At 35.7% G+C, this 21,640-nt stretch overlaps 3 protein-coding genes across 4 annotated transcripts; 1 reads left to right on the top strand and 2 right to left on the bottom strand.

Moving 5' to 3' along the window:
- Positions 1-900: 900 nt before the first annotated feature.
- LOC127075801 (E3 ubiquitin-protein ligase RSL1) lies at positions 901-8,847 on the bottom strand. The gene is made up of 3 exons (XM_051017288.1): positions 8,031-8,847; positions 6,386-7,146; positions 901-1,756 (listed from the first exon to the last, which is right to left on the bottom strand). Exons 1-3 carry the CDS (start codon positions 8,463-8,465, stop codon positions 1,387-1,389), a joined length of 1,566 nt encoding a protein of 521 aa, XP_050873245.1. The 5' UTR covers positions 8,466-8,847; the 3' UTR covers positions 901-1,386.
- Positions 8,848-12,163: 3,316 nt separating this feature from the next.
- Positions 12,164-14,448, top strand: LOC127075796 (O-fucosyltransferase 23). The gene is made up of 3 exons (XM_051017281.1): positions 12,164-12,387; positions 12,832-13,643; positions 13,770-14,448. The coding sequence occupies exons 2-3, from the start codon at positions 12,929-12,931 to the stop codon at positions 14,363-14,365; spliced, it is 1,311 nt and encodes a 436-aa protein (XP_050873238.1). The 5' UTR covers positions 12,164-12,387; positions 12,832-12,928; the 3' UTR covers positions 14,366-14,448.
- A 1,233-nt stretch (positions 14,449-15,681) lies between these two features.
- LOC127075786 (protein argonaute 2) lies at positions 15,682-21,400 on the bottom strand. Of its 2 annotated transcripts, none has more exons than XM_051017258.1 (3): positions 20,944-21,400; positions 19,501-20,710; positions 15,682-18,219 (listed from the first exon to the last, which is right to left on the bottom strand). In XM_051017258.1, exons 1-3 carry the CDS (start codon positions 21,341-21,343, stop codon positions 16,785-16,787), a joined length of 3,045 nt encoding a protein of 1,014 aa, XP_050873215.1. In that variant the 5' UTR covers positions 21,344-21,400; the 3' UTR covers positions 15,682-16,784. The 2 variants fall into 2 exon arrangements, with proteins under 2 accessions (XP_050873215.1, XP_050873224.1); XM_051017267.1 differs by having other exon boundaries at positions 19,501-20,701.
- Between the last annotated feature and the right edge of the window lie 240 nt (positions 21,401-21,640).

The raw sequence follows: 21,640 nt of genomic DNA, 5'->3' as shown, positions 1-21,640 counted from the left end.
TTATTTTATCATGTGTTAATCACCAAGATATGGCCTATGTCAAACTAGATACTAGTAGCATACATTTGACATGATGAGAAGAAGAATCTCTTCACTTTGTTCAACTCTCTCTTTCACTGATTTTCACTAAGTGTTTCTTTCTCTGAGTTGCTAAACCTTCTTGCATTTCCTTCAAAAGGTCCTTGTATAGTCACCTACACCTAGGATTTTTTGTGTTGTCTTGAATCATGGGCTCGTGGATATTTGTGAATTCTCACCCAAAGGAATCAACATATTCTCTCCAATTAATGCAGAGCTAGATACAACCACCATGTGGAAGACAAACTATCTTTCTCAACTCAATACAATAAAAAGTTTTCTTCTATTACATAGAACCTGAATGAACTCTCTCCTTCACCGCAAACTCAAATGTATTATCTCGTAAATACACTTATGTTCATTGATAAAATATTTACCTTCATCTATTTCAACAACAAAAAATTTAGCAGCATAAGATTCATCAACATCCGATAAGTCAGGTATATATGGTACCAGAGCATTCATTCCAAAAACATCAAGTTTCTCAACGACTGCTTTGACAGAATCTGCTAACTGTTAGATGTATTTGGAAATATTAAACGTAACTTAAAAAGTCATTAGTCCTAAAAGGTGTAACCTAGTGATATGATTCTCCTAAAAAATTAACCAAAAAGGTCTAACCTATTATTATGATTCTCCTACAAAATTAACCAAAAACACTTAAAATAACATCACTGTAAGTAGCTGGTCAACTTGTTACCGGTTAATGATGGTGGAAAAAAGTAACTTAGTTTAATAATTAAAAATAAATTAAATTAGTTTCATAAATTAAAATTGTCTTAAAATTGCTCTTAATAGTAAGCACATTTATATTTAGAGGCATTATTAGAAGGTGAAAAACAAAATCATGAATTTCTTTCAATTGTTTAACAATGTATTATTGCCAAACCACAAACAATCTAGTTTCTCTTCCAATGTTCCTTTTTTTTCTTCTTTTACTTTCTCTAAAGAGAATCATCATGAACACAGATTGTTCACTTTAATGTAATATCCATGAACCTTAGGTCAAAGATATCAAAGTGGAGAACATAAAAGAAATCACATGACATGATTACTACACATGATAAGAAGTGTTGGCATAAACTTTCTGCATGTGATTGTATAAAGTTGATGAACTAACTATTTGCATGTTTGAATTGTCAATGAGTTTGACAAAATCACACTGATACGGTGATTTTGTCGAAATTACAGCAATGCGTTCAATTCTGTTGAAGCACAAAAATGTAGCTTTTACCAAAATCATGGCAAAAGTGTGATTCTGCCAAACATACCAACAATCCAAACATGCATTGTATGATGTGAAGAATTTTATTGCATGTAATCTTCATAGTAGTTGTCACTTATCACAGAAACAAATCTCTCTAGCCATGGAAGTTGATGAAGATCCTTCAAGGGGTCTACAAAGGATTCTGTACATTGAGGAGGAGGAGGAGGAGGAGATTGGTAGGGATTGTGGTCACTGAGACTAAAACCGCCGTCAAGGAACCGTTGTATAAGCGCGAGTTGTGACCGTTCTTGATCTGAGTACGCATCCATGATCATAGAAGTCTCCCATGCCCATTGTTCTGATTCTTGAAGGGAGTTTGTCAAGCTGTCTTCGTCCCAAAATGCACATTGACATGTTTGTTGGCCATTCCTGTATTCTGCGCCACAAGAATAGCAGAATTCGTGACCACACCTGAAACATAGACACATGAAATCAAAACTATTATGACACAATGTTGTTTATGTTATACTAACGGAACTACTCAAATATATCATATCATTACCAATCATACAACATACAGCAATTGGCAAACATCCGTCGCTGGTAATGAATGCCAGTATTGATCATATTCATTAAAACACTTCCAACATTTATATTATCTTAGTTTCCACCATAAGCACGTGCAATGAAATGAAAATTGAAAAATGTTTTACCAAAATAAACAAGCCCATAGTTTTTGCTTTAGATGTTTCACAACACTGTTCTGTTATCAGTAATATTGAGAACTGAAGAATATTTAATCACTCTAATGCTCTTCCTCAAAACATAAATTATAGGACTCACTACCTACTAGTTATGATAGAACCCGTGAATTCAAGTGAATGAAACTGTATATTATTCAATGAAAAAGATGAGCTCGAGAGCTTTACAAGGTGGAAACCGAAACTACCCAGAGCCTATGACTCCTACCAAAGAGAAACTCTCCTATCAAATTTTCTAACAAACAACACTGATCCTTACGCTCTCTTCCCCCTCTCATAACTCTTCCCCCTCCTAGCATAATCCAGCCATGCCACTACTCTCCCCATTCAACACATCAACCGGGCTAAAGCCCAAATCAAGTATCCTATCTCTACCGGCAGCTAGAAAAACAGCCTTCTCCTCAAAGCTAAGATAAGGACTCGGACAGATTGAATACATCTTATCACTCAGCAGTTGGTGGCATGACTAGGCATGAATATTGCACGAGCAGTTTTTTTCAGAAAAACAACTGATGTATTGAACTGTTCAAGAACCCTGTCTGTATTGTAATAATTGCAAATCAAGTTCTTGCCCCTAGGATCCCACTGTTGGAAGCATAATGACCAAACATATTTAACACAACAACAATAACTAAACTTTATCCCACTAGGTGGAGTCGGCTACATGGATCAACTTTCGCCATAATGTTCTATAAAGAACCATGCTTCTATCCAAACCATTAATCTCAAGATCTTTCTTAATAACTTCTCTTAAAGGCTTTTTGGATCTTCCTTTTCCGCGAATCGTTTGCCTTCTCTCCATCTGGTCTACTCTACTTACTATGGATTCAACAGGTCTTCTCCCTACATACCCAAACCACCTAAGTTTATTTCCACCATCTTCTCTACTATAGGCGATACCCCAACACTCTAATAATTTTGTTTCTAATTTTATCCTGTCGAGTCTTATGACACATCCACCAAAAATCCACATCTCTGTTATACTTACTTTATTCTCGTGTTGATTTTTAACCACCCAACATTCTGTCAAGTACAAAATCGCAGATCTTACCGCAATCCGATCAAACTTTCCCTTCAACTTGAGCGGTACCTTTGCATCACATAAAACACCGGATGCCTTTCTCCATTTCAACCATCCCACTTGAATTCGATGGTTTACATCCCCTTCTATTTCTCCATCATTTTGTATTACGGACCCAAGATATTTAAACCGTGACTTGAGGGATAATATGGTCTCCAACTTTTACCTCTAAGTCAAAAACACTTCTTCTTTTGTTGAACTTTCATATTTAACACAACTCTCCCTATTTTCTGCAAAAACTCTCTTGTTCCTTAACTTCAGTTTTCTACGGAAGCATTTTCTAGTGATCTCACATGTGCATGTGGCTTTGGGTACAGACATTCAATGTTGCTTCTTATAGCTAAATACAACTTCTAGTTCCTTCTTTTCACATTCTTGAGTAGGTTTTGAAGGACTTTCAGACACCAAACAAACCAGGAGGACATACTATTTGAATTAGAAAAATGCATCCATATTAAGCAATTGCATTGCATGTAGCTTGTAAGAAAAAGGTATCCAATCAACTTTTTCTAATTTTGAATTAGAAAATGTACACACTGTAGAGCTTTGAGTTTGGCAGTTATGGACAGTTCTCACATTCCCATCATCCAAACACACCTTCGCTGGGTAGTGATGGAAATAAGCCTCACATTGGGTTTCAGCTACATCAAAGCCATACTTTCCTTCACAAATATCAGAACCCATTTTAATTTGGGTCTGGCCCATTAGGTACAGGATTGGGCCTAAATTATAGATTGTCCATTCTGCTCCTATTTTCTCTAGAACCTTCCCAATTGCAACAGCCATGCAACATGCCTGTTCAGCATGCGAATACAATGACTCAGCTGATTTTGTTAGGATAAGTAGTTAAGAGTTGATATAGAAGTTAGTTAGTTAGTTACCTTAGCTTGTAGGGTTAGTTTGTTAGCTGTCTGTCAGTTTATTTTCTGTTTTAGGGCAGTTGTTATTGATCCTTTTCCCTACCCTTGTGTATAGGAATTCTATAAATATAGACTCCCTTTCCTTAGAAAGGATCTTGTGCAAAATTATTGTTTTGACTGGTTTCAAACCAGTGTAAGGGAGAATATCTTCTGTCGTTATTTTTATCCTTTTCTGTCAAATATTGCTGTTTCTTTGGAATTCAATTCTTGGGTTGCTAACAGAGATGGAGTTGCTTCCAGCTGAAAGGAGGTTGCCCCCATGTGTCTGTCGTAGTGCAGGGACTGCATACCATAAACCTGCATCTGGTGGTTCTGACAGCTATGATGATGGTGGGGGGTGGCCGAGCCACATGCAGCTTGAGTTTTCATCACTACTGCAAAGTTGCTCCTTGTTAGGTGGCTCTGTCAGTGGTGTGATTGGGATCTTTTTGGCCATCAAACAAATCGACGACCGGGGGCTTTGGTGTCGGTGGCTGTTTCTCCTTCAGCAACTCCCCCCATGGTGATATATGCTCGCCATCTCCTCCCACAATGACGAAAGGGATGTCACAATACTACTGACGATCAGTGTTTCTTGTCTTGGAGGAGCAGTTACCAATTAATCGTGGTCTGGTGACGGTTTCTACGGTGGTGCCAGAGCCACTGGATTTGGTGCGATGCAGATCTCACCATCCACCACACGCAGATTAGTGTCCAAGAGTTCTGGTTCATTAATCGGATCACCTAATTTGTGTGACACCCGAACATTTGAAGCTTTCAATACATATTTCCTTGCCATAGCCATATAAGTTGCACCTTCTTAGACTGCTTCATCTTCATCTCAAGAGAAGGAATCTCGACGTTTACGACTTCAACCCCATTTTTTGAGCTTTGTTCTTTCTCTGTCTTCGTCACACTCACTTGATTATCTCCATCAAATGGTGGCAGCTCAATCTTCTTCACGGCCCTCTTGTACCTCCATCTGCACTACGACGATCCAGAAATTCGGTGACATGGATAACGGTATTCCGCACTAGCCAGGTTTCAGGATCTGGCAGGTTGGCAGGTCGGACCACCAATAGAACCCGTGAATTCAAGAGAGTCATTTTGTATATTATTCAATGAAAAAGGTGAGCTCAAGAGCTCTACAAGATGGAAACAAAAACTATCCAGAGCCTATGGCTCCTAATAAACAACAATGACCCTTATTTATTTCTGAGCACCCACTCATATCCCTCGTATAATTGTTCCCCCCTCCTAACAGAATCTTGCCACGTCACTACTCTCCCCATTCAACACATCAATTGGGCTAAAGTCTAAATCCAGTATCCAATCAAGTTACCTAGAGAACCAAATCAATTTGAACCTACAACATTAGGTCATACATAACATTGAGTACAGCAATCTGAAATAGATATTGAGGTCTGAACATTACAAACACGGCAAGGGAATCCAGATGAACATGATCTATATCAGTAACCGATTTCTCGCTCACACACTCTTTTTACACACATATACATCCATTTCTAAATCAGGAGGGTTGCAGTAGTAATTTACAAAATTAAAAAAAAAACATTTGCTTTGTCCAACCAAGTATAATATCGTCATCTAGAAACACGGAAGAGTTTTTATTTGTATTACGGTTACTGTTGAGACTTGAGAGTCCCGCATTGGAAGAGATGTGACCTTAAAATGTGTTTATATAAGTGGTGGCAGACATCCCTCACCTTGAAAGGTAATTTAGTAGAGTTAGGTACAACTCAAATTCTAAGTGTTAGCTCACTCTATCAAAGCTTATTCAAGATCTGTAGGGCCACCCGCAATCGGACCACCCAGGTCACGCTCCAAATGTCTAGTCCTAACTCCGAAAGATATGGGGTGTGTGTTGAGTCCCATATTGGATGAAATATGACCTGAAAATGTGTTAATAAGTAGGAGACAGGCATCCCTTACCTTACAAACCGGTTTTTGTTTGGTTGAGTAAGGCACAATCCAAATTCTAAACAATATACAAATTTCAAGTGTTCTAATTCCAAACAAAAAATTGACGATATACAAATTTCAAGTGTTCTAATTCTCAAACAAAAAACTGACGCAAGCCCAAAGCCCAAAATAACTAAGGCTTATGAAAGAGGCCCAAGAAGAAGCATTCGTCTAACCAAAGTATGAAGTGTGATGCTCCTGATCAGATTTAGGGGAGATATGCGGAAATAACTAACTTCCTATGTGGCAAGGAGAAGCGGGGAGGTGCTCGGGATGCATTTTTGGAAGAGTGGGTATATGTATAGGGTTAGCAAAATGCTTATAAAATGAATCGAACTTTGTTTTTATTTTCATATAAAGAGAAGTTGTAACTTACCAGCATGTCATGTGGTAACAACCTTGAGTAAGCTCAATCATTCTACGACACTGCTGACAACGCTTCCACCTTTTATTCTGTGCAAGACGATGCAAGCTAATGTCAGAAGCATCTCTCTCCTCCTCTGGCAAATGCTGATATTCTTCACAGCTCATGGAAGAATGCCAAGGAACACCGCAATCCACACATATAAACCTCTGACAAACAGGACACTCGATACAAGAATTGTCTGACTGACTAGATGAACCATCCATTGCCGACAAACACTCGCAAGGATCAAGGAGAACTGAGCAATTCGGAAACGGACAATAAAATCTTTCTGACTGACCAATATTTGCTTCTGAAAGGGCTTTCTCGAGAGATTCAAAGGAGGTGAATGGAAGAAAAGTCTTGCACTCGGGTGCCGAGATACAATATCTGCATCCTGGTTGAGGACATCTTACAGGGACTTGACAACATTGCAGTTTACCATCAGCATAGGACCTCAAGCAATGTGAACAGAAAGTGTGTGAACATTTCAAGGTAATCATCATTGGCACTGGCTTGTCATCGCAACAAATAGAACAATTCTCAAGTGATGTTTTTTCATTTACTGGAAAAGTGACAAGTCCCATAGCTACTTTGGCTAACTGCAATGGCTGCTCAAGATCAGTGCTTGATATAAGCTTCAGATCAAAAGTTTCAAAATTATCTGCATGTTCCAGAATCCTTTCTTTCAATGCCATCAAAAGTGGCATGTCCAAATTTTTCTCAAATGTTGTCTGTTTACATTCAAACAAAACATAATTAAATACAGATGACCTACTAAAAACACACTCAAATACGCAGTTAAGAGTTAATAAAGGTCAGTGGCACATGTCAGGCCCGTGTCAACGCAATGTTGATTAATGTCGAGAAAACTCTAAGCTTTGATAAGAAATAACAATGGGATATATAAATTGAGTTATAGCATGCCTTCTAGGAAACAAACCTCTAAAAAAATGTATACGCAAACTAAAGAAACTAAACGATGGGTCCAAAAAAAGGGGAATGAGAAGTAAATAATATACATAATAGATGCAATGCAAAAATAAAAATTATGAAATGAAAGCATCATATCATGTTTACGAATGCCCAAGAATTGAACGGAACTTTAGAGTAAGCAATAGAAAATATTATTATGCTTACCTCAGTGTTCATCCACGATAGTAAAACATAAACACTGAGAAGCATACCTAAACAATTGGTGGCCAAAAAAAACAAGGAAATACTCCAAACAAACATACCAGCTTATTTGGATTGACTTATTTGAGCTTACTTGTTGGCTTAAACACTTCTGAGACCGTTACGAAAACAACTTATTACATTGCCATCAGTCGGTTTCAACTGGTTTCTATAAGCTCATGAAATAACTTATACATTAGCATCCTTCTTGCTAAAAAAAATTTGTATATAAGCAGTAAGCACTTATATGATAAGCAAACATTTATGCTTTAAGCAATTAATTAAGGTGATTATCCATATAGGGGTCCATGCTAAAAACTATAAATTTAAGCACAACTATTCAATTTTGCCAATCTAGGGTTAGTAAGGATCTTCATAAATTTATGTACTTATAAATGTGACAAAACAATGAAATGTTTGGATTAATTACTGCACCACTAACCTTATACAACAATTCAGAATCTGTGAAAGCATAAACCCTACGGATCTTGTTCTGCAAAGCTTCCAACAAACCATCCATGAGTGCCAAGTAATCAACCATAGGCTCCTCAGCATAAAAATCAAGCCTTTTCTGCACCCTTATAGGAGAAAAGTTCGATGATCTTTCCATGTACACTCCAATTCCAGAAAACCCTGTAGTTGAATTTTCAACCCCAGTTATTGACAAACCCTTAAAGTACATTCTTACTGAAAATTCATCAAGCTCTTCCTTCAACCCTTCCACCACCACTGTCTCCTCAGTTTCTTTCCATTCTTCTTCTAGTTGTTGTTCTCTTTCTTCTTCATCTTCACAACAACTGCAAAACTCATCTTCTTCTTCCTCATCTCTTCCAACATTAACAAATGGTTCATAACCTAAAAAAGCTTGCTCCTCCATTTTACAAGAAAATTAACGAAATTTTTCAATTACAACAATGTCTCAGGATGACCCATCAACAAATCGATCTAAAAAATCATGTTTTTTCATCAACAATAGTTCCCAATAAAAAAATTACAAAAAAAAATTGGCCCTTTTGGACCCAATTGATCAAATCAAAGTGATGAATTAGAAGGATGCAATTCAGAAATCTGATTCCTAATTGAGGGTGTGATTAGATGATAGAAGGGATTTTTGGGGGTTGGAAAAGGAATCAATATGGACCCTCATTCATAGGTCATTCATTGACTTTGAGAGAGAGAAGGTACCATACCATACTCCTTATCTGTAAAGTTGTTGGAATTTGGTACTACTGTTATTATTCTATTATTGCTATTATTGCCAAAGGATAGTCTTGTTTATCAATACATACCTTATACTAGGGTGGACATTCGGTCTATTTGGATTAAACTCGGGTCTAAAATGTCAAACCGACTCATGTCATGGATCTATTTGGACCTTAAGTTAGATCAATTTCAATTTAATTGTATTTTGGTTTGATCCGATTCAATTTAATCGGTTTATCGAATAATACGAATCGTTTTGTTTGATTAGTTGATCCTTAATAAAAAAATTAGTACATAAAAGTTTAATAATAAAACAAATAACCATAATGCAAAGCAACAAGACAACCATGTAAACATTACAATATAAATGATCTATTAGGAATCATTTTTATCAATCTATATAAATCTTAGCTTAATCTTCTTCATCCCTATTTATTAGGTTTATTGCTTTCTTAGAATCACATGTGATTGGGTCTATTGCATTAATAACGATTTTGTTCATAAATATATATTTTGTTAGTTTGGGATTTGGAATTGTTCTTGTTATTGATTAAACCTTGAAATAATAATTATAGAATTCTCATTATATTATAGTTATTTATTTACACAACTCGTGTAAAACAATTATTATTCAATAAGTTATAATGATTGTTTTGGTTACTTATTTCATCTACTTTTAATTTTGTATATCGATTGAGTGTTGTGTGTATTCCGTTAAAAACATATATTTTGTATGCACATTTTTTTCCATGCAAATATTTTTTAAACTTTGATCCTTTTTAAAATAAAAAACTTTTTAATCGTTCATATGTTATAAGGTTGTGTACCACCCGTCCATTTTTTAATATATATTTTCAACCTAAAAATAAAAACATTTCAATTTTTTTCTAATATAGGGTAGGTTGAAAACATTTGAATCATGCACCATGTGTTTACGAAGGTTGGTATTCCGTCAGAGACGTTTTCTTTATAATGTATTGTGTGGCCATAGTTAGGACTAATCTGACATGGAATGGGAGTTGCTCTAGTTACTTTAATCCTAAATGTGGTATTTTTCAGGGTGATCCAATGCCACCGTACTTGTTTGTGTTATGCATTGATAAGCTTTCCCATATAATTTTTAAAGAGGTAGATAATGCTAGATGGATTCCGATGAAAGCTGACCGCAATAGGTCAAATATATCTCATCTTATGTTTGCATATGATCTTATTTTATTTGGTAAAGTCAATCATACCAGTATGGTTTCAGTGGTAAAGACTTCAAATTTTGTGCAATTTCAGGTCAAAGTGCGAATTATGATAAGACTTTGATCTATTTCTCTCATAATGTAGATCTTGATGCTATAGTTGCTTTGATAAACCAATTTGGCTTTCAAGAAGCACACTCTTTGGGAACTATTTTGGTGTTCAATCGTTGGCCAGAGCTCCAAAGAGAAATGTTTTTCATTATTTAATTTAGAAAGTGAAATCACATTTATCTGGTTGGAAGGCTTAACAACTTTCATTGGCATGAAGGATAACTTTGTACAAGATGGTTATTCAAGTTATCCCGGTATATCCAATGATGTCCATGAATATTCCCAAAATTATTCTTAATGACATAGACAAAATACAAGTTCTTTCATTTTGGGGTGATAATGAAGAAGGTCAGAAATCTCATATGATAGGTTGGAATACAATTACTCTTCCGAAACATATGGGAGGGTTGGGTTTGAGAAATTTGAAGTACATGAATGACGCATGTCTTATAAAATTAGGATAGCCTTTGAAGAACAAAGTCTTTGGAATTAAGCTCTTAATGGTAAATATGGTCGATGTGGAATTATGAATGGGGAAGTTATGGGGAGTCCAACTGATTCGGCTCTTTGGAAGTCTATTATGAGTTCATGGTCAAAACTTTCAGATTACAAATTCAGGGGTGTTGGAAATGGTGAAAATATCCTTTTTTGAATGATAAGTGATTGGATGAGAAAACAAGATTGCAAGATGTGGTTGACATGGTACCTGGAAACTTTAGCACTTGGAGATTATGTGATGTCAACGCTAATGAGGGCGAGCGGAATTTAGATCTGATTTGTAATGTGCTTCCAAACAATGTTGTTCAACACATTATTCTTATACTTCCCCCTAGTATGGAAAATGGCAATGATGTTTGTCTTTGGCCAGGAGATAGATTGAGAAGAATTGATGTTGCAGAAACATATCATTTATTAGTAGGGCATCAATTAAATGAAAATGCCCCAAATTGAAAGAAAACTTGGAAGTTGGATGTTATGGAAAAATGGCATTTGAAATAACCTTAATGCACTCATTGTGCCTAATTTGAGGAAACAACAATGCACGTCCTTAGAGATTGCTCAATAGATGTGTAGATTTGGACTCATTTGGTCAATATTGATAATCGTGGGAGATTCTTCATTGGAAAAATGAAACAATGGATTGAGTTTAATTTAACTTGAGAAATTGATCAAAGTGATGAGAATAAATGGAGAGACATTTAGGCTACTACATGTTACTGGATTTGGCAATGGCAAAATAAAGGAGTTCATGATGGCAATTATAAAAGTATGTGAAAACCTTAGTGTTTTATCCTCGACCAAGTTAAATGATATTATAACTTAAAAGACATGCAAAGGACGAGTCCAAAAACTTCTAAACAAACAGTCAATATAAGTCGGTCTTCTCCTATGCATGAATGGATGTGTTTAAATACTGATGATATTGCCAAGATAGATAGACAAGTTGCAGGTTATGGTCGTGTTATCCGTGATAGCAATGACAAGTGTATTATTGGATTTACTCGATATTTGGGTCATACCTCGGCAAATATGGTAGAATTACAACGTCTTTATGAAGGCATGTGCTTAGCTAGAAGACTTGGTGTCGTTGATTTGGAAGTTCAGTTCGATTCGATGGTGGTTGTTCAAAGTGTGACTACTAAGAATATTGGTAATGTTAAAGGGTGAAGTCTTTTGAAGAAGATCAAAGATTTATTGGAATTAAATTGAAATGTTCGAATTGTGCACATATATCAGGAATAAAATAAATGTGCAAATTTATTAACTAACATGGAATATACATCTAGTTATGATACTCAAGTGATACACGAACCTTCTCTTAAATTTACAAAGGTTCTTACTAATGATGTTAGAGGTGTTTTTTTATCCGGTTTAATTCCTCTTTAATTTTTTTTAACTTGTATAAAAACATTTATAAAAATAGATTAAAGGATAACACAAACTAATCATATTACTCTAGTATAAAAAAAAACTATTCAAAATTGTTTTTCCTACTTTCCATGCACCCTTTGTCTTTGATCCCTTCACCTTGTACATCCCCTTTTTGTCTCCATCTGATGTTTCCATTCCAAACACACCTCATCTTTTCTCCTTTCAACACATCTCTCTCATTTAATAATAATAATAATATTATTCTTTCAAACACTTTTTCAAATAAATAAATAAATAATAAAATTATTTCTGGTTTCCATTCCATCTGGTTCTTTTGACACTCATCACCACCACCACCACTCTGTTCTTCCTCTTCCCAACCGCTGTTATATTCAATTTCAATCACTGGTTCAAAATTCTCCACAGGTGAAATTATCAACATGCATGCAGACTCTGTTTTGTCTCTCAACAAATCTTCTTTCTTTTTTATTTCTTTTTCTATCGTTACTATTTATTCTCATATAAGATGCATTCTTTTTCATTTCTTTTATTACTTTTTTTTCTTCATAATTCTAGTTTCTTATAAGGATATACTATGTTCTGATCGATGATGTTTGTTACCAAGATTCATTCACATGTGTGCAATTGTTTTGGCTTTGTTTGTTCTTATTTAGTTTCGAAATATAGCTGCATGCAACATTTTATCTTAATTTTTTTTTATCTTCTTCTGATGTAGTTGCAATGATGTAAAGTCAAAAACATTGAATGTATCGCTATATATTAGAATAAAAATTCAACCTTTTCCACTTTTCAATTCCATATACTTTTCTGGGTCAAGCTGATTCTGACTTTTTTGTATCACTCTTTCAGATTGTGAGAGGCTTTGATCCATTGTAATTGATGCTATTGTTTCTGTGTGAGTTCTTAAATTATAACTGGATCCTATGCATGGTGAAGTGAATCTTGCATGGAGGCATTGTTGAAGTTATTTGGTGGAACTCTGAATTCAATAACTAGTAAATGCATGGTTTTGCTTGTTACTCTTTTGATTTTTAGAGTGTTTCTTTTCCCTGATTTTGATGGAATTGAATGGAGAAATCTTGTATACCACTCTCCGTCGACGAGTTCTTTCGAATTTGGGATTCGGGAGTTCAGGTTTTTGGTAGTTCCTCAGCTTGTTTGGGGATTAAACAACCAGAAAATCGCATTCGCTAGGGCTTGTCTTACTGCTAGAATGTTGAATAGAACCCTTTTGATGCCTAGCTTTAGTGCATCCCTTTTTTACAAGGAAGTCGATCTGTTGCAGCCGATTTCTTTCGATAAAGTATTCCAATTCGAAAAGTTTAATGCACTTTGCAGTGGTTTTGTTCGGTTAGGTCGGTATTCGGATGTCTTGAATAGAACTCGAGTGCTTGAAATGACGAAAGGGAGTGGAAGGAAGTGGACATTGGAGAGAGATTTGTCACAATTGAAAGAGTATAGTAAAGGCTCTTATGATGACTATGAGGTCATTGAAATTTTAGGTAAAAACCCTTTCTTATGGCATGATCATTGGCCTTTGAAGGACTATGCAAAGGTTTTCGAGTGCTTGGTTTTGATCGATGAGTTTCGTAATGAAGCAGAAAGGGTTGTTTCTAGGATTAGGGAAGTCGGAAACAATGAATCAATGGAACCGCAACAAGGTATGAACTTTGGTTGTCATTAAACAACAACGGTCGTAATTTTTTCTCTGGTTTTGCAGTTCTCGATGTTATATTCTTGTGTTTGATTGTGTTCGTTAATTTCTCTCGGTTGTGTTTTCTCAACAGATAGGTCCTCATTTCAGCCTCTTCCATATGTTGCGGTTCACATGAGGATCGAAATTGATTGGATCATTCACTGCAAAAAGTTAGAGCAGAGATTGAACACAAATCAAATATGCAGCAGCAAGAAAGAGATAGTGGAAAGAGTTAGAAACATTGTAATCGGTTTGAAAAAAACTCCGATTGTTGTTTATCTCGCGGTAGCCGATAAACTCCTCAACGATTCTTCCATATTGGAAGACTGGAGAGAAGGCATTCTTCCTTACGAGAAGAAGAAACTCGGCGTTGAGGGAATCTATAACAAATATCCATATCTGATTCAATCTGCGATCGACTATGAAGTTTGTTTACAGGCTGATATCTTTGTTGGAAACAGTTTCTCTACATTTTCAAGTCTTATAGTTCTTGAAAGAACACATAAAATGATCAAAACGAGTGTCGAAAGCGAGTGCGGAACCGATGTAAGATGGCCTTCTTATGCATATAACATACAAGGAGAATCAAATGGTGCAATGAGATGGATTACAAATATGTCTGAATCAAGTCTTCAAACAATAAGCTATGGAACTGATAGAATCTATGATTGCAAGGGTCATATTTAATCTTCTGCATATTCTGGTGTTTGATTAACACAAAATGTATAACATATTTCCAATCGCTGAAAATAGAATCGATTTTTCGATCACTTGCATTTGCATACTCTTGAATGCAGCCATGCTTAATTTCAAGTTTCAAGCAAGTATAATGATCTACCTCAATGCTGAGAGTCTCATTGTTGAATTAATGTTTAATCTTATTGATTGAAATTGAACTGCATTGACATTGAGTTGTAGCGCCAACCTATGGTGACGGTGGAAAATCATGATAGTGTTAGAGTAGAGGGGAGGAAAACTATGTTGAACCCTAGTCTCTAAGAGGAGACTTAGATACCACCTAAAATGGCTTGAGACAATGTCTAACTTTTCGGTGCAACATGTCTTCTCTAGTGACAATTCAAGCAAGTCATTTATTCAAAATAACTTTTTTATGGTAAACATGCCACTATATTTTCTTGTTCTACATATGAATCGAAATGTGGTTATGGGTTTGTGCAAGTGGTGGTTGCAAATGTGCTTCTAGACTAGTATTATTCTCAAATTCTATAGAATTTTTAAAATCTGAATTTTAAAATCTGATCGCATCCCATATTACAAGAAAATTTAGGTTCATCTAAAACGCATATAAAATCCTAAATCTTATTTGTGCATTAGAAATCCAAATAATACTAGAGGTCATTTTCAAAAATTTAAATCTTTGAGAGTAATATTAAGAATGCAATGAACAAAACCCATAACAAATATATGTAACTTCTAAAGTAACTTCAAAGTGAGAGAATTAATTTCCCAAAAAAGTCTCCACGAGTAAAAAAATGAGTTTTCATCTCTTTTTCTTCGTTTTCTTACTTCTCTTTATCAAAGTTGTCTAAAATTAAGTCAAGTTAGAGGCTTCAAAGTAGAGAATCAATTTCAAAAAAAAAAATCCACAAGTAAAAGTTTCCACAGTTAGAAAATGAAGACCGGTATTAGAAAAATGAAAGGAATCAAATTCAAGAATGTCCCCCACATTAAACCAAAAGTGACAAAAAGTGTCCATGACTTTGGTGAATGTTTGGTCGTTTTATGGTGAAAAAAAAACTTTTAAAAAGTTGAATGTAAAATAATGCCTTTGGATTTAGATACATTTGCATAAAGAGTACAACATATAAATATGACGTTAAAACTTGAAAATTTATGTTCGAATTCAGGATCAATTTTAAAAACAAAAACATTTATATTCTACAGCAAAGGAACATGTCTAAATCAATTTTGTATTTCAAAATCGATCTTGAAGGCTCAAAACATGAAACCAAACATAAACATATTAGATGCGGAAATAAGGATTAGTATGTGCCAGACTCCAATGATCATATTCTGAGTGTTTGAAGCTACATTAAATGAAATAATATCATTTCCTTAATCAAAATCAATGTGCACAATACATAGCTTACATATCATCCGTTACAATCTTTAGTGCAGCATGTCTGATGTATAATTTTTGTCCAGTTCTTTTTCTTCCTCCTTTTTGAGATGACAATTTTCGTAATCATGATCAGTTGAGAACGAATCAAGTCTCTAAAAGGCTTCTATGTAAGTTTGAAGATTAACAGGTAGATGTCATAAACTATGATACCGGTACTTACAGGTAATGCATTAATAGAATTAGGAAAACTGAAATGGTTGATAGAGATTTCCTACACAACTAATTATGCATCATTCCCAATTTTCAACTCAACCATGGCATTAGAAGACTGAAGCACCTGTACCGATTTTTGAGATTCAAGATAACCTTAAAAATGCTGATGTTGAAGAATCGAACAAAACATTCTAAGGAATGAAATCCAAACTATAATTGTTACATACAATTACAAGCCATGTGTTCACATGAAAAAATAATAAATGAAAATAATAGCATGATTGTCAAATCAGAATCAATAAGACAACAATAGAATTAGAAATTATAAACTGCACAAACAACTTAATATAGGAGACAGCTCTGGAAATTTAGTTCCTACAATCATATAGCAGTATAATATCAAGACAAAATTTTTTTGCCAATTTTCAGTAGCAAGCTAGAAATTAAAGATTGATGCTAGGAAGTAGTGTTAGTTCGCACATGTTAACAATGAGACATGATGCAAATACAACATACCACAAAGTGCCGGAGGTGTGGGAAGAGAAATGGAGCGCCTAAATTACGAGCTCATTTGAAGACCAAAATATTACTTGAAGATCTAGGCTTTGAGCTATGAGTGGCTAATTGATTAGATCATGTCAATTTTCCAAGGTATAAAATTCCTCTAAAATGGAAAGGTATACTAGAAAACAGACTCGTAAGATTACTTTGCATTTTTCAGTAGAAAAAAGCATAGGACATGATATATGTGCAGGCAGGAGTAAGTCATGAGATTTTCCCCAGCTTCTGTAAGAATGGATGATAGGCCTGTTAGATAAAGAACATTATGTTTTCCAGGTCAGCATGCAACCTGTAAAATCTTTGTTCAAATGCACCTTTAGAAGATGAAGATCCTCTTGACTTCTTAGACTGCATCCCAATCCTTGCTTCGTGGTACAATCGTCCTCTATAAGCAGCAAGGTCAGCATAATACACAGGAGGGACTAAAGACACGGGTTTAGTGCACCTTGCAAAAGTAAAGCACATCTCATATATAAGTTTCTGCAATTCATCAGATGTAAACTTGTGCTCATCCCATAAAACATGGTAGTGAGTAGGCTTGCTTGTACCTAGGCTTCCATAGTAACTACAGAGGTAAAAATCAAACTCAAAAGGGTGTATAACTTTTGTGTCAATAACTGTTCCTGGTAAAATATTGCCACCGGAAGACCCATCCTTCAAACCATCCGGAAAAAATCGAGTTTGATGTCGTTTTTGTGCTACAATAAGAGTGATTGTTGGGAAATAATTTAATCTTTGGAATGCACTCTTCAAATCTAGTAGCTCTTCATTAAGAACCATGTCAAACTGGTACTCGCTCACCCCATCACGAAAAACAACAATTTTTTCTGGCCTGACTCCATTCATCCTCCAATAACAACCAACAAGCTCAACACAAACCTCCCCAAAGTTTAATATTTTCTCACTTCGATTGAATTGTGGGCAAACACGTGCTGCATAGCGATTAGCAGCTGGCCAATTAATGGTTGCAACCACAGCAACAATTGATGGACTCCTGTTGTCCCGTAAACCAGGGTGATTGACATCAGCACCTATAAACATAACATGTTCGTCCCCCTCAAAGTAAGGAAGCCTATTATTGAGCTCTACATTACTGCCTCCAAGCTTGGCATTAATCTTGAGAGCAAGATAAGTATAGAATTTGTCATCCCCTTGATTAGCACTATAAGACAAACAACATTGTGTGATTATACCAACTTGGGTCTCAGAAATCCACTTGAGGTATTTGTAACCTGGACTTTTATTAGCCATCACGCAGAGAAGAAATTGTAGTTGACCTTGGTTATATTTACAAATGTTGTTGATTTTTTCAAGTAATTCAGATAGCAAGTCATGACTCGCAAGTATCTTCATTGAAGATTCTTCATACCAAATGGGCTCCTGCATATAGATACCTAACTTTTTGTATTTACCAATAAGTTTTTCAACAAATTCCTTTCGTCTTAATTTTTTATTATACGGCCCGATACTGGTGAAATCAAGAATGGCCCAACGCTCAACTGGTTTACCTTCCACCATTGATCTTCCGGCAAGGTTCCAATGACATTTATCTAGATCGACTGTTATCTTGACAATCTTGCCATTTGGATCGCCCAACTTCAATTCCGGGGGTCCAATTACACGTCCTAGAATGGTTGTCATGGTCATATTGACTGACATTCCAAAGTTTTGAATAATATCACCGCTGCCAATGAAGAAAATTGAAAGTGAGACATGTCTCCAACAAATACAAAGTCCGGGATTAAGGACAAATAAATAACCTTAAAAATATTCAGACATTAAATAAAAAACTAGTTCATATGTCTATATCTAAACAGATATTCAAACTAATCACTTCCAGAATTCACGTAAGAAAGCTGAAGAGTTGTTAAGCTGAATATCTCCATGTTTTCAAAATAACATGTACAAGTTTTCCGTTATATACTAAGCTATATCAATTGCTACTAGGAGGAGTGACCTTGTTTAATCATTCATGACTTAAAATTAACTGTCATCACTACAAATCATATTCCAACGCATAGGCCGTATCTCATTACGGAGGCCAATAGTATATTTTCATAATTCAATTAGAAATCTTGCAGTGATTCATATTATTTAGTTAGGTGTCTAGTTGTCAATTTTGAAATTATGCTAAGGGTCTGTTTGGATAAACAACTTATTTGTAGCTTATAGCAGAAACACTCGTTAAAATAAGCGCTTATGAATAAGTTTGTAAGTTATTTTTATAACCAAAGTAATTTTTTATATATATGCTATAAGTTGTTTTCACAAGCTATTTTAGAGAACTTGTAAAAATAAGTTCAAAAAAATTTAGGAAAAATATCATATGCTGTTTTGATAATATCTCCCAAATAGACTTACAAAACTTATGCTAGTAGATAAGCTCAAATAAGTCAATTCAAATAGGCACTAAGAACACCATCAAGTAAAAAATTCTCTTCTCCTCTTCCAAATAAAGTAGACTCTCTTGGTTTTCCTAGACTTTTTAATAGGTTCAGGAATCAGGGGTTGCTTGGGATAAGAGTAAAATTGTAGTTCTTTTTTGCTATAGGAATTAAGGTTTTCCTAGACTTAATAGGTTCAGGTGTCTAGTTCTTTTCTGCTACCAATTTGTAGGGTTTTCCGCTCACCATATCATTGAATTTCTTCTGATTGATCACTTGTTTAGATTATCCAAAAAATCTACTAACTTTCTCTTTGCAGTTGATACTAGAGCAAATGGTCATATAGTGAAGTTGTTCATAGGACACCTAGTATGAAGTTTGTGGGTCATTTGCAATCTTCTTCATATATGAGGCAAAATTGAAAGGTGTATATAGCAAGCAATTTTTCCTTTAAATAAGAGTACCTAGTGATATAAATCCATCATTGTCATTTCATGCATTTGTAACCAACAATCAAGGAAAGCAATAAAAGTACCAAAAGTACTAGCATTTGGAAATAATCGAATCAAAACTCCACTTACCCGCAAGGTCCATCACTCGATTGCACCATCTTCTGTATAGCACTCTGCCTCTCGCTCGGGTGAGCTAGTGCCATTGCTTCCAATGTCTTTGCTGAAGCACCATCCAAACGCTCTTTGGGATATCTTTGGCCCTCAGCTAAAACACAAAATTCCATGGGTACATAGTTCTTCCTGTTTCCTTTCCCTAAATCTAAACAAGGAATGTCTTTGTGTACAATGTCCTTGTCATATTTCTCATTAAAAAAGCTAAGAAGATTAACATCCTTTTCAATTTTCCAGCTCTTAGTATAGTCAATGGGGAAAGTGACATGCCTTGTAACCGTAGGTGTTAATCCGGCAATAATATATTTCTGTTTGGACTTCCGGTGAGTCACACTAACTTTCAATCCAATAAGCACCTCCTCAACGTATTTCCTGAACTTTTGAAATTCACCCAAGTTAAAGCCATTGATACGCTCATGCAAGAAATCCAAGACGGACATTTGCTTTCGGAAAGGCACCACCGAGTAGTCTACACACAAGGACAGACCCTGAGAAGTAGGTTTTAAACTATGCTGAAACCCCCCGACCGCAATTATTCCAGGGCGAAGTTCCTTCATTACTAAAGGAGGATTTGTGGGATAGAAGTGCCGTCCCACAGAAATTGTGCGCCTAGCAGGATTCTCTTTTACCACGACATCCATTCCTTGTAAAATATCCCTAGGAAGAGAGAGTGAATGCCCACAAAGATAGTCCATTAACTTGTGAAGTCTGAGTTTATTAAGAAGTGTTATGGTAACACTATATGAAGTGGTCTTTTCATCCTCTCCATCAAAGACCACCACATTAACAGTCTCTTCTGGTAACTGCACCGCACTAAAGATATTTTTGGCACCGTCATGCGCAGTCATGTCCAAGGGGAACCTCTCGGGATCATCAGAAAACAATTTCTCTCTAATCATGGACAGGTCATTATTAGACAACTTCCGAGGCTGGCCAACTTTTGAGGAAAAATTAGGTTTCACGCTAACATTGTAATGAAATATTATACTCTCTGGATTGAACTTCAAAAGAAAATGATTGACACAAAGTCTGCTCGTAAGAATCGATAATGTGCCACCACGGTCAGGTCTCCGAATAGGCAAAGCTTTATCCTTTCTTTCAAGTGAAAATGATGATGCAGCTAAATCTTTCGATATTTGTAGACTTTCCAGTTTAGGAACTACATAATCTTCCAAGAAAAATGGAAAATCAACAGTTATAGAAAATTGGCGTAATAATTAAACAAGTCTTTAGACTATGACACTACTGACACATTTACGCAACTCATACGTCGATACCGGTAATAATTTTAAAAAATTAATAAATTGAATGTAAGTGTCCGTGCGAGTGTTCGACTCAGATATCAGAGGTGTCGGTGCAACATAGCAATGACATGATTCTTGAATGGAATGCTGAATATACCTAGCGGTGGAGCATTTCGCCAAGATTCATCAATGTTTCTACTTCTTTGAACACCACTAGAACTCGAACTCGAACCAAATGGTTTTCTTACACCATAATTTTGGTTTTGATTCCATGGATATGCAGTGGCAGTAGTAGTAGTGGACCTTGATCGTCTCCATTCTGGTTGAAGGATAACCTCCTTTTTCTGCTCACCATCCTTCTTCTGAGCTTCATCGCCGGCATGGGAAGGAGAAGGGAGAGCTGTTGCTGTTGACCTACCTCGCCTCCATTCTGGTTGGAGAGTAAGGTTTTGTTCTCCTCCGGTTGAGGCAGTTCGGCGTCTCCATTCTGGTTGTAGAATCACCTCGTCGTTCGGTTGTTGAGTTCCTCGTCCGCTGTAACCGTCACCGGATTCCATTGGGGGCAATCACGTCGTGATCAGGGTTAGTGACTGAAGTGAGTGATCAAATCAAAAAGCTGTAATAATTTACTTAATATAAAAAATTTAAAAAAACTATTTTTTTTTCAAAAATTGACATTAAAATTTTAAAACATTTTAAAAAGAGATTAATAGCTAATACCACTCTTTTTTTCTTCTTCTTCTTAATAAGAGGAAAGGAAAAGGTACAATCAAAGATTTAAAAAAAAAGAACTAAGGCTTTCTTTAAATTGATGGAATTGGATGGAGTGAAACGGAATGGAATGAGATGGAGTG

Source organism: Lathyrus oleraceus, chromosome 1, assembly GCF_024323335.1.
Source record: "Lathyrus oleraceus cultivar Zhongwan6 chromosome 1, CAAS_Psat_ZW6_1.0, whole genome shotgun sequence".
NCBI lineage: Eukaryota > Viridiplantae > Streptophyta > Magnoliopsida > Fabales > Fabaceae > Lathyrus > Lathyrus oleraceus.
Note: the sequence above shows the minus strand (reverse complement) of the source record. Positions and strands in the feature narration are given on the sequence as shown.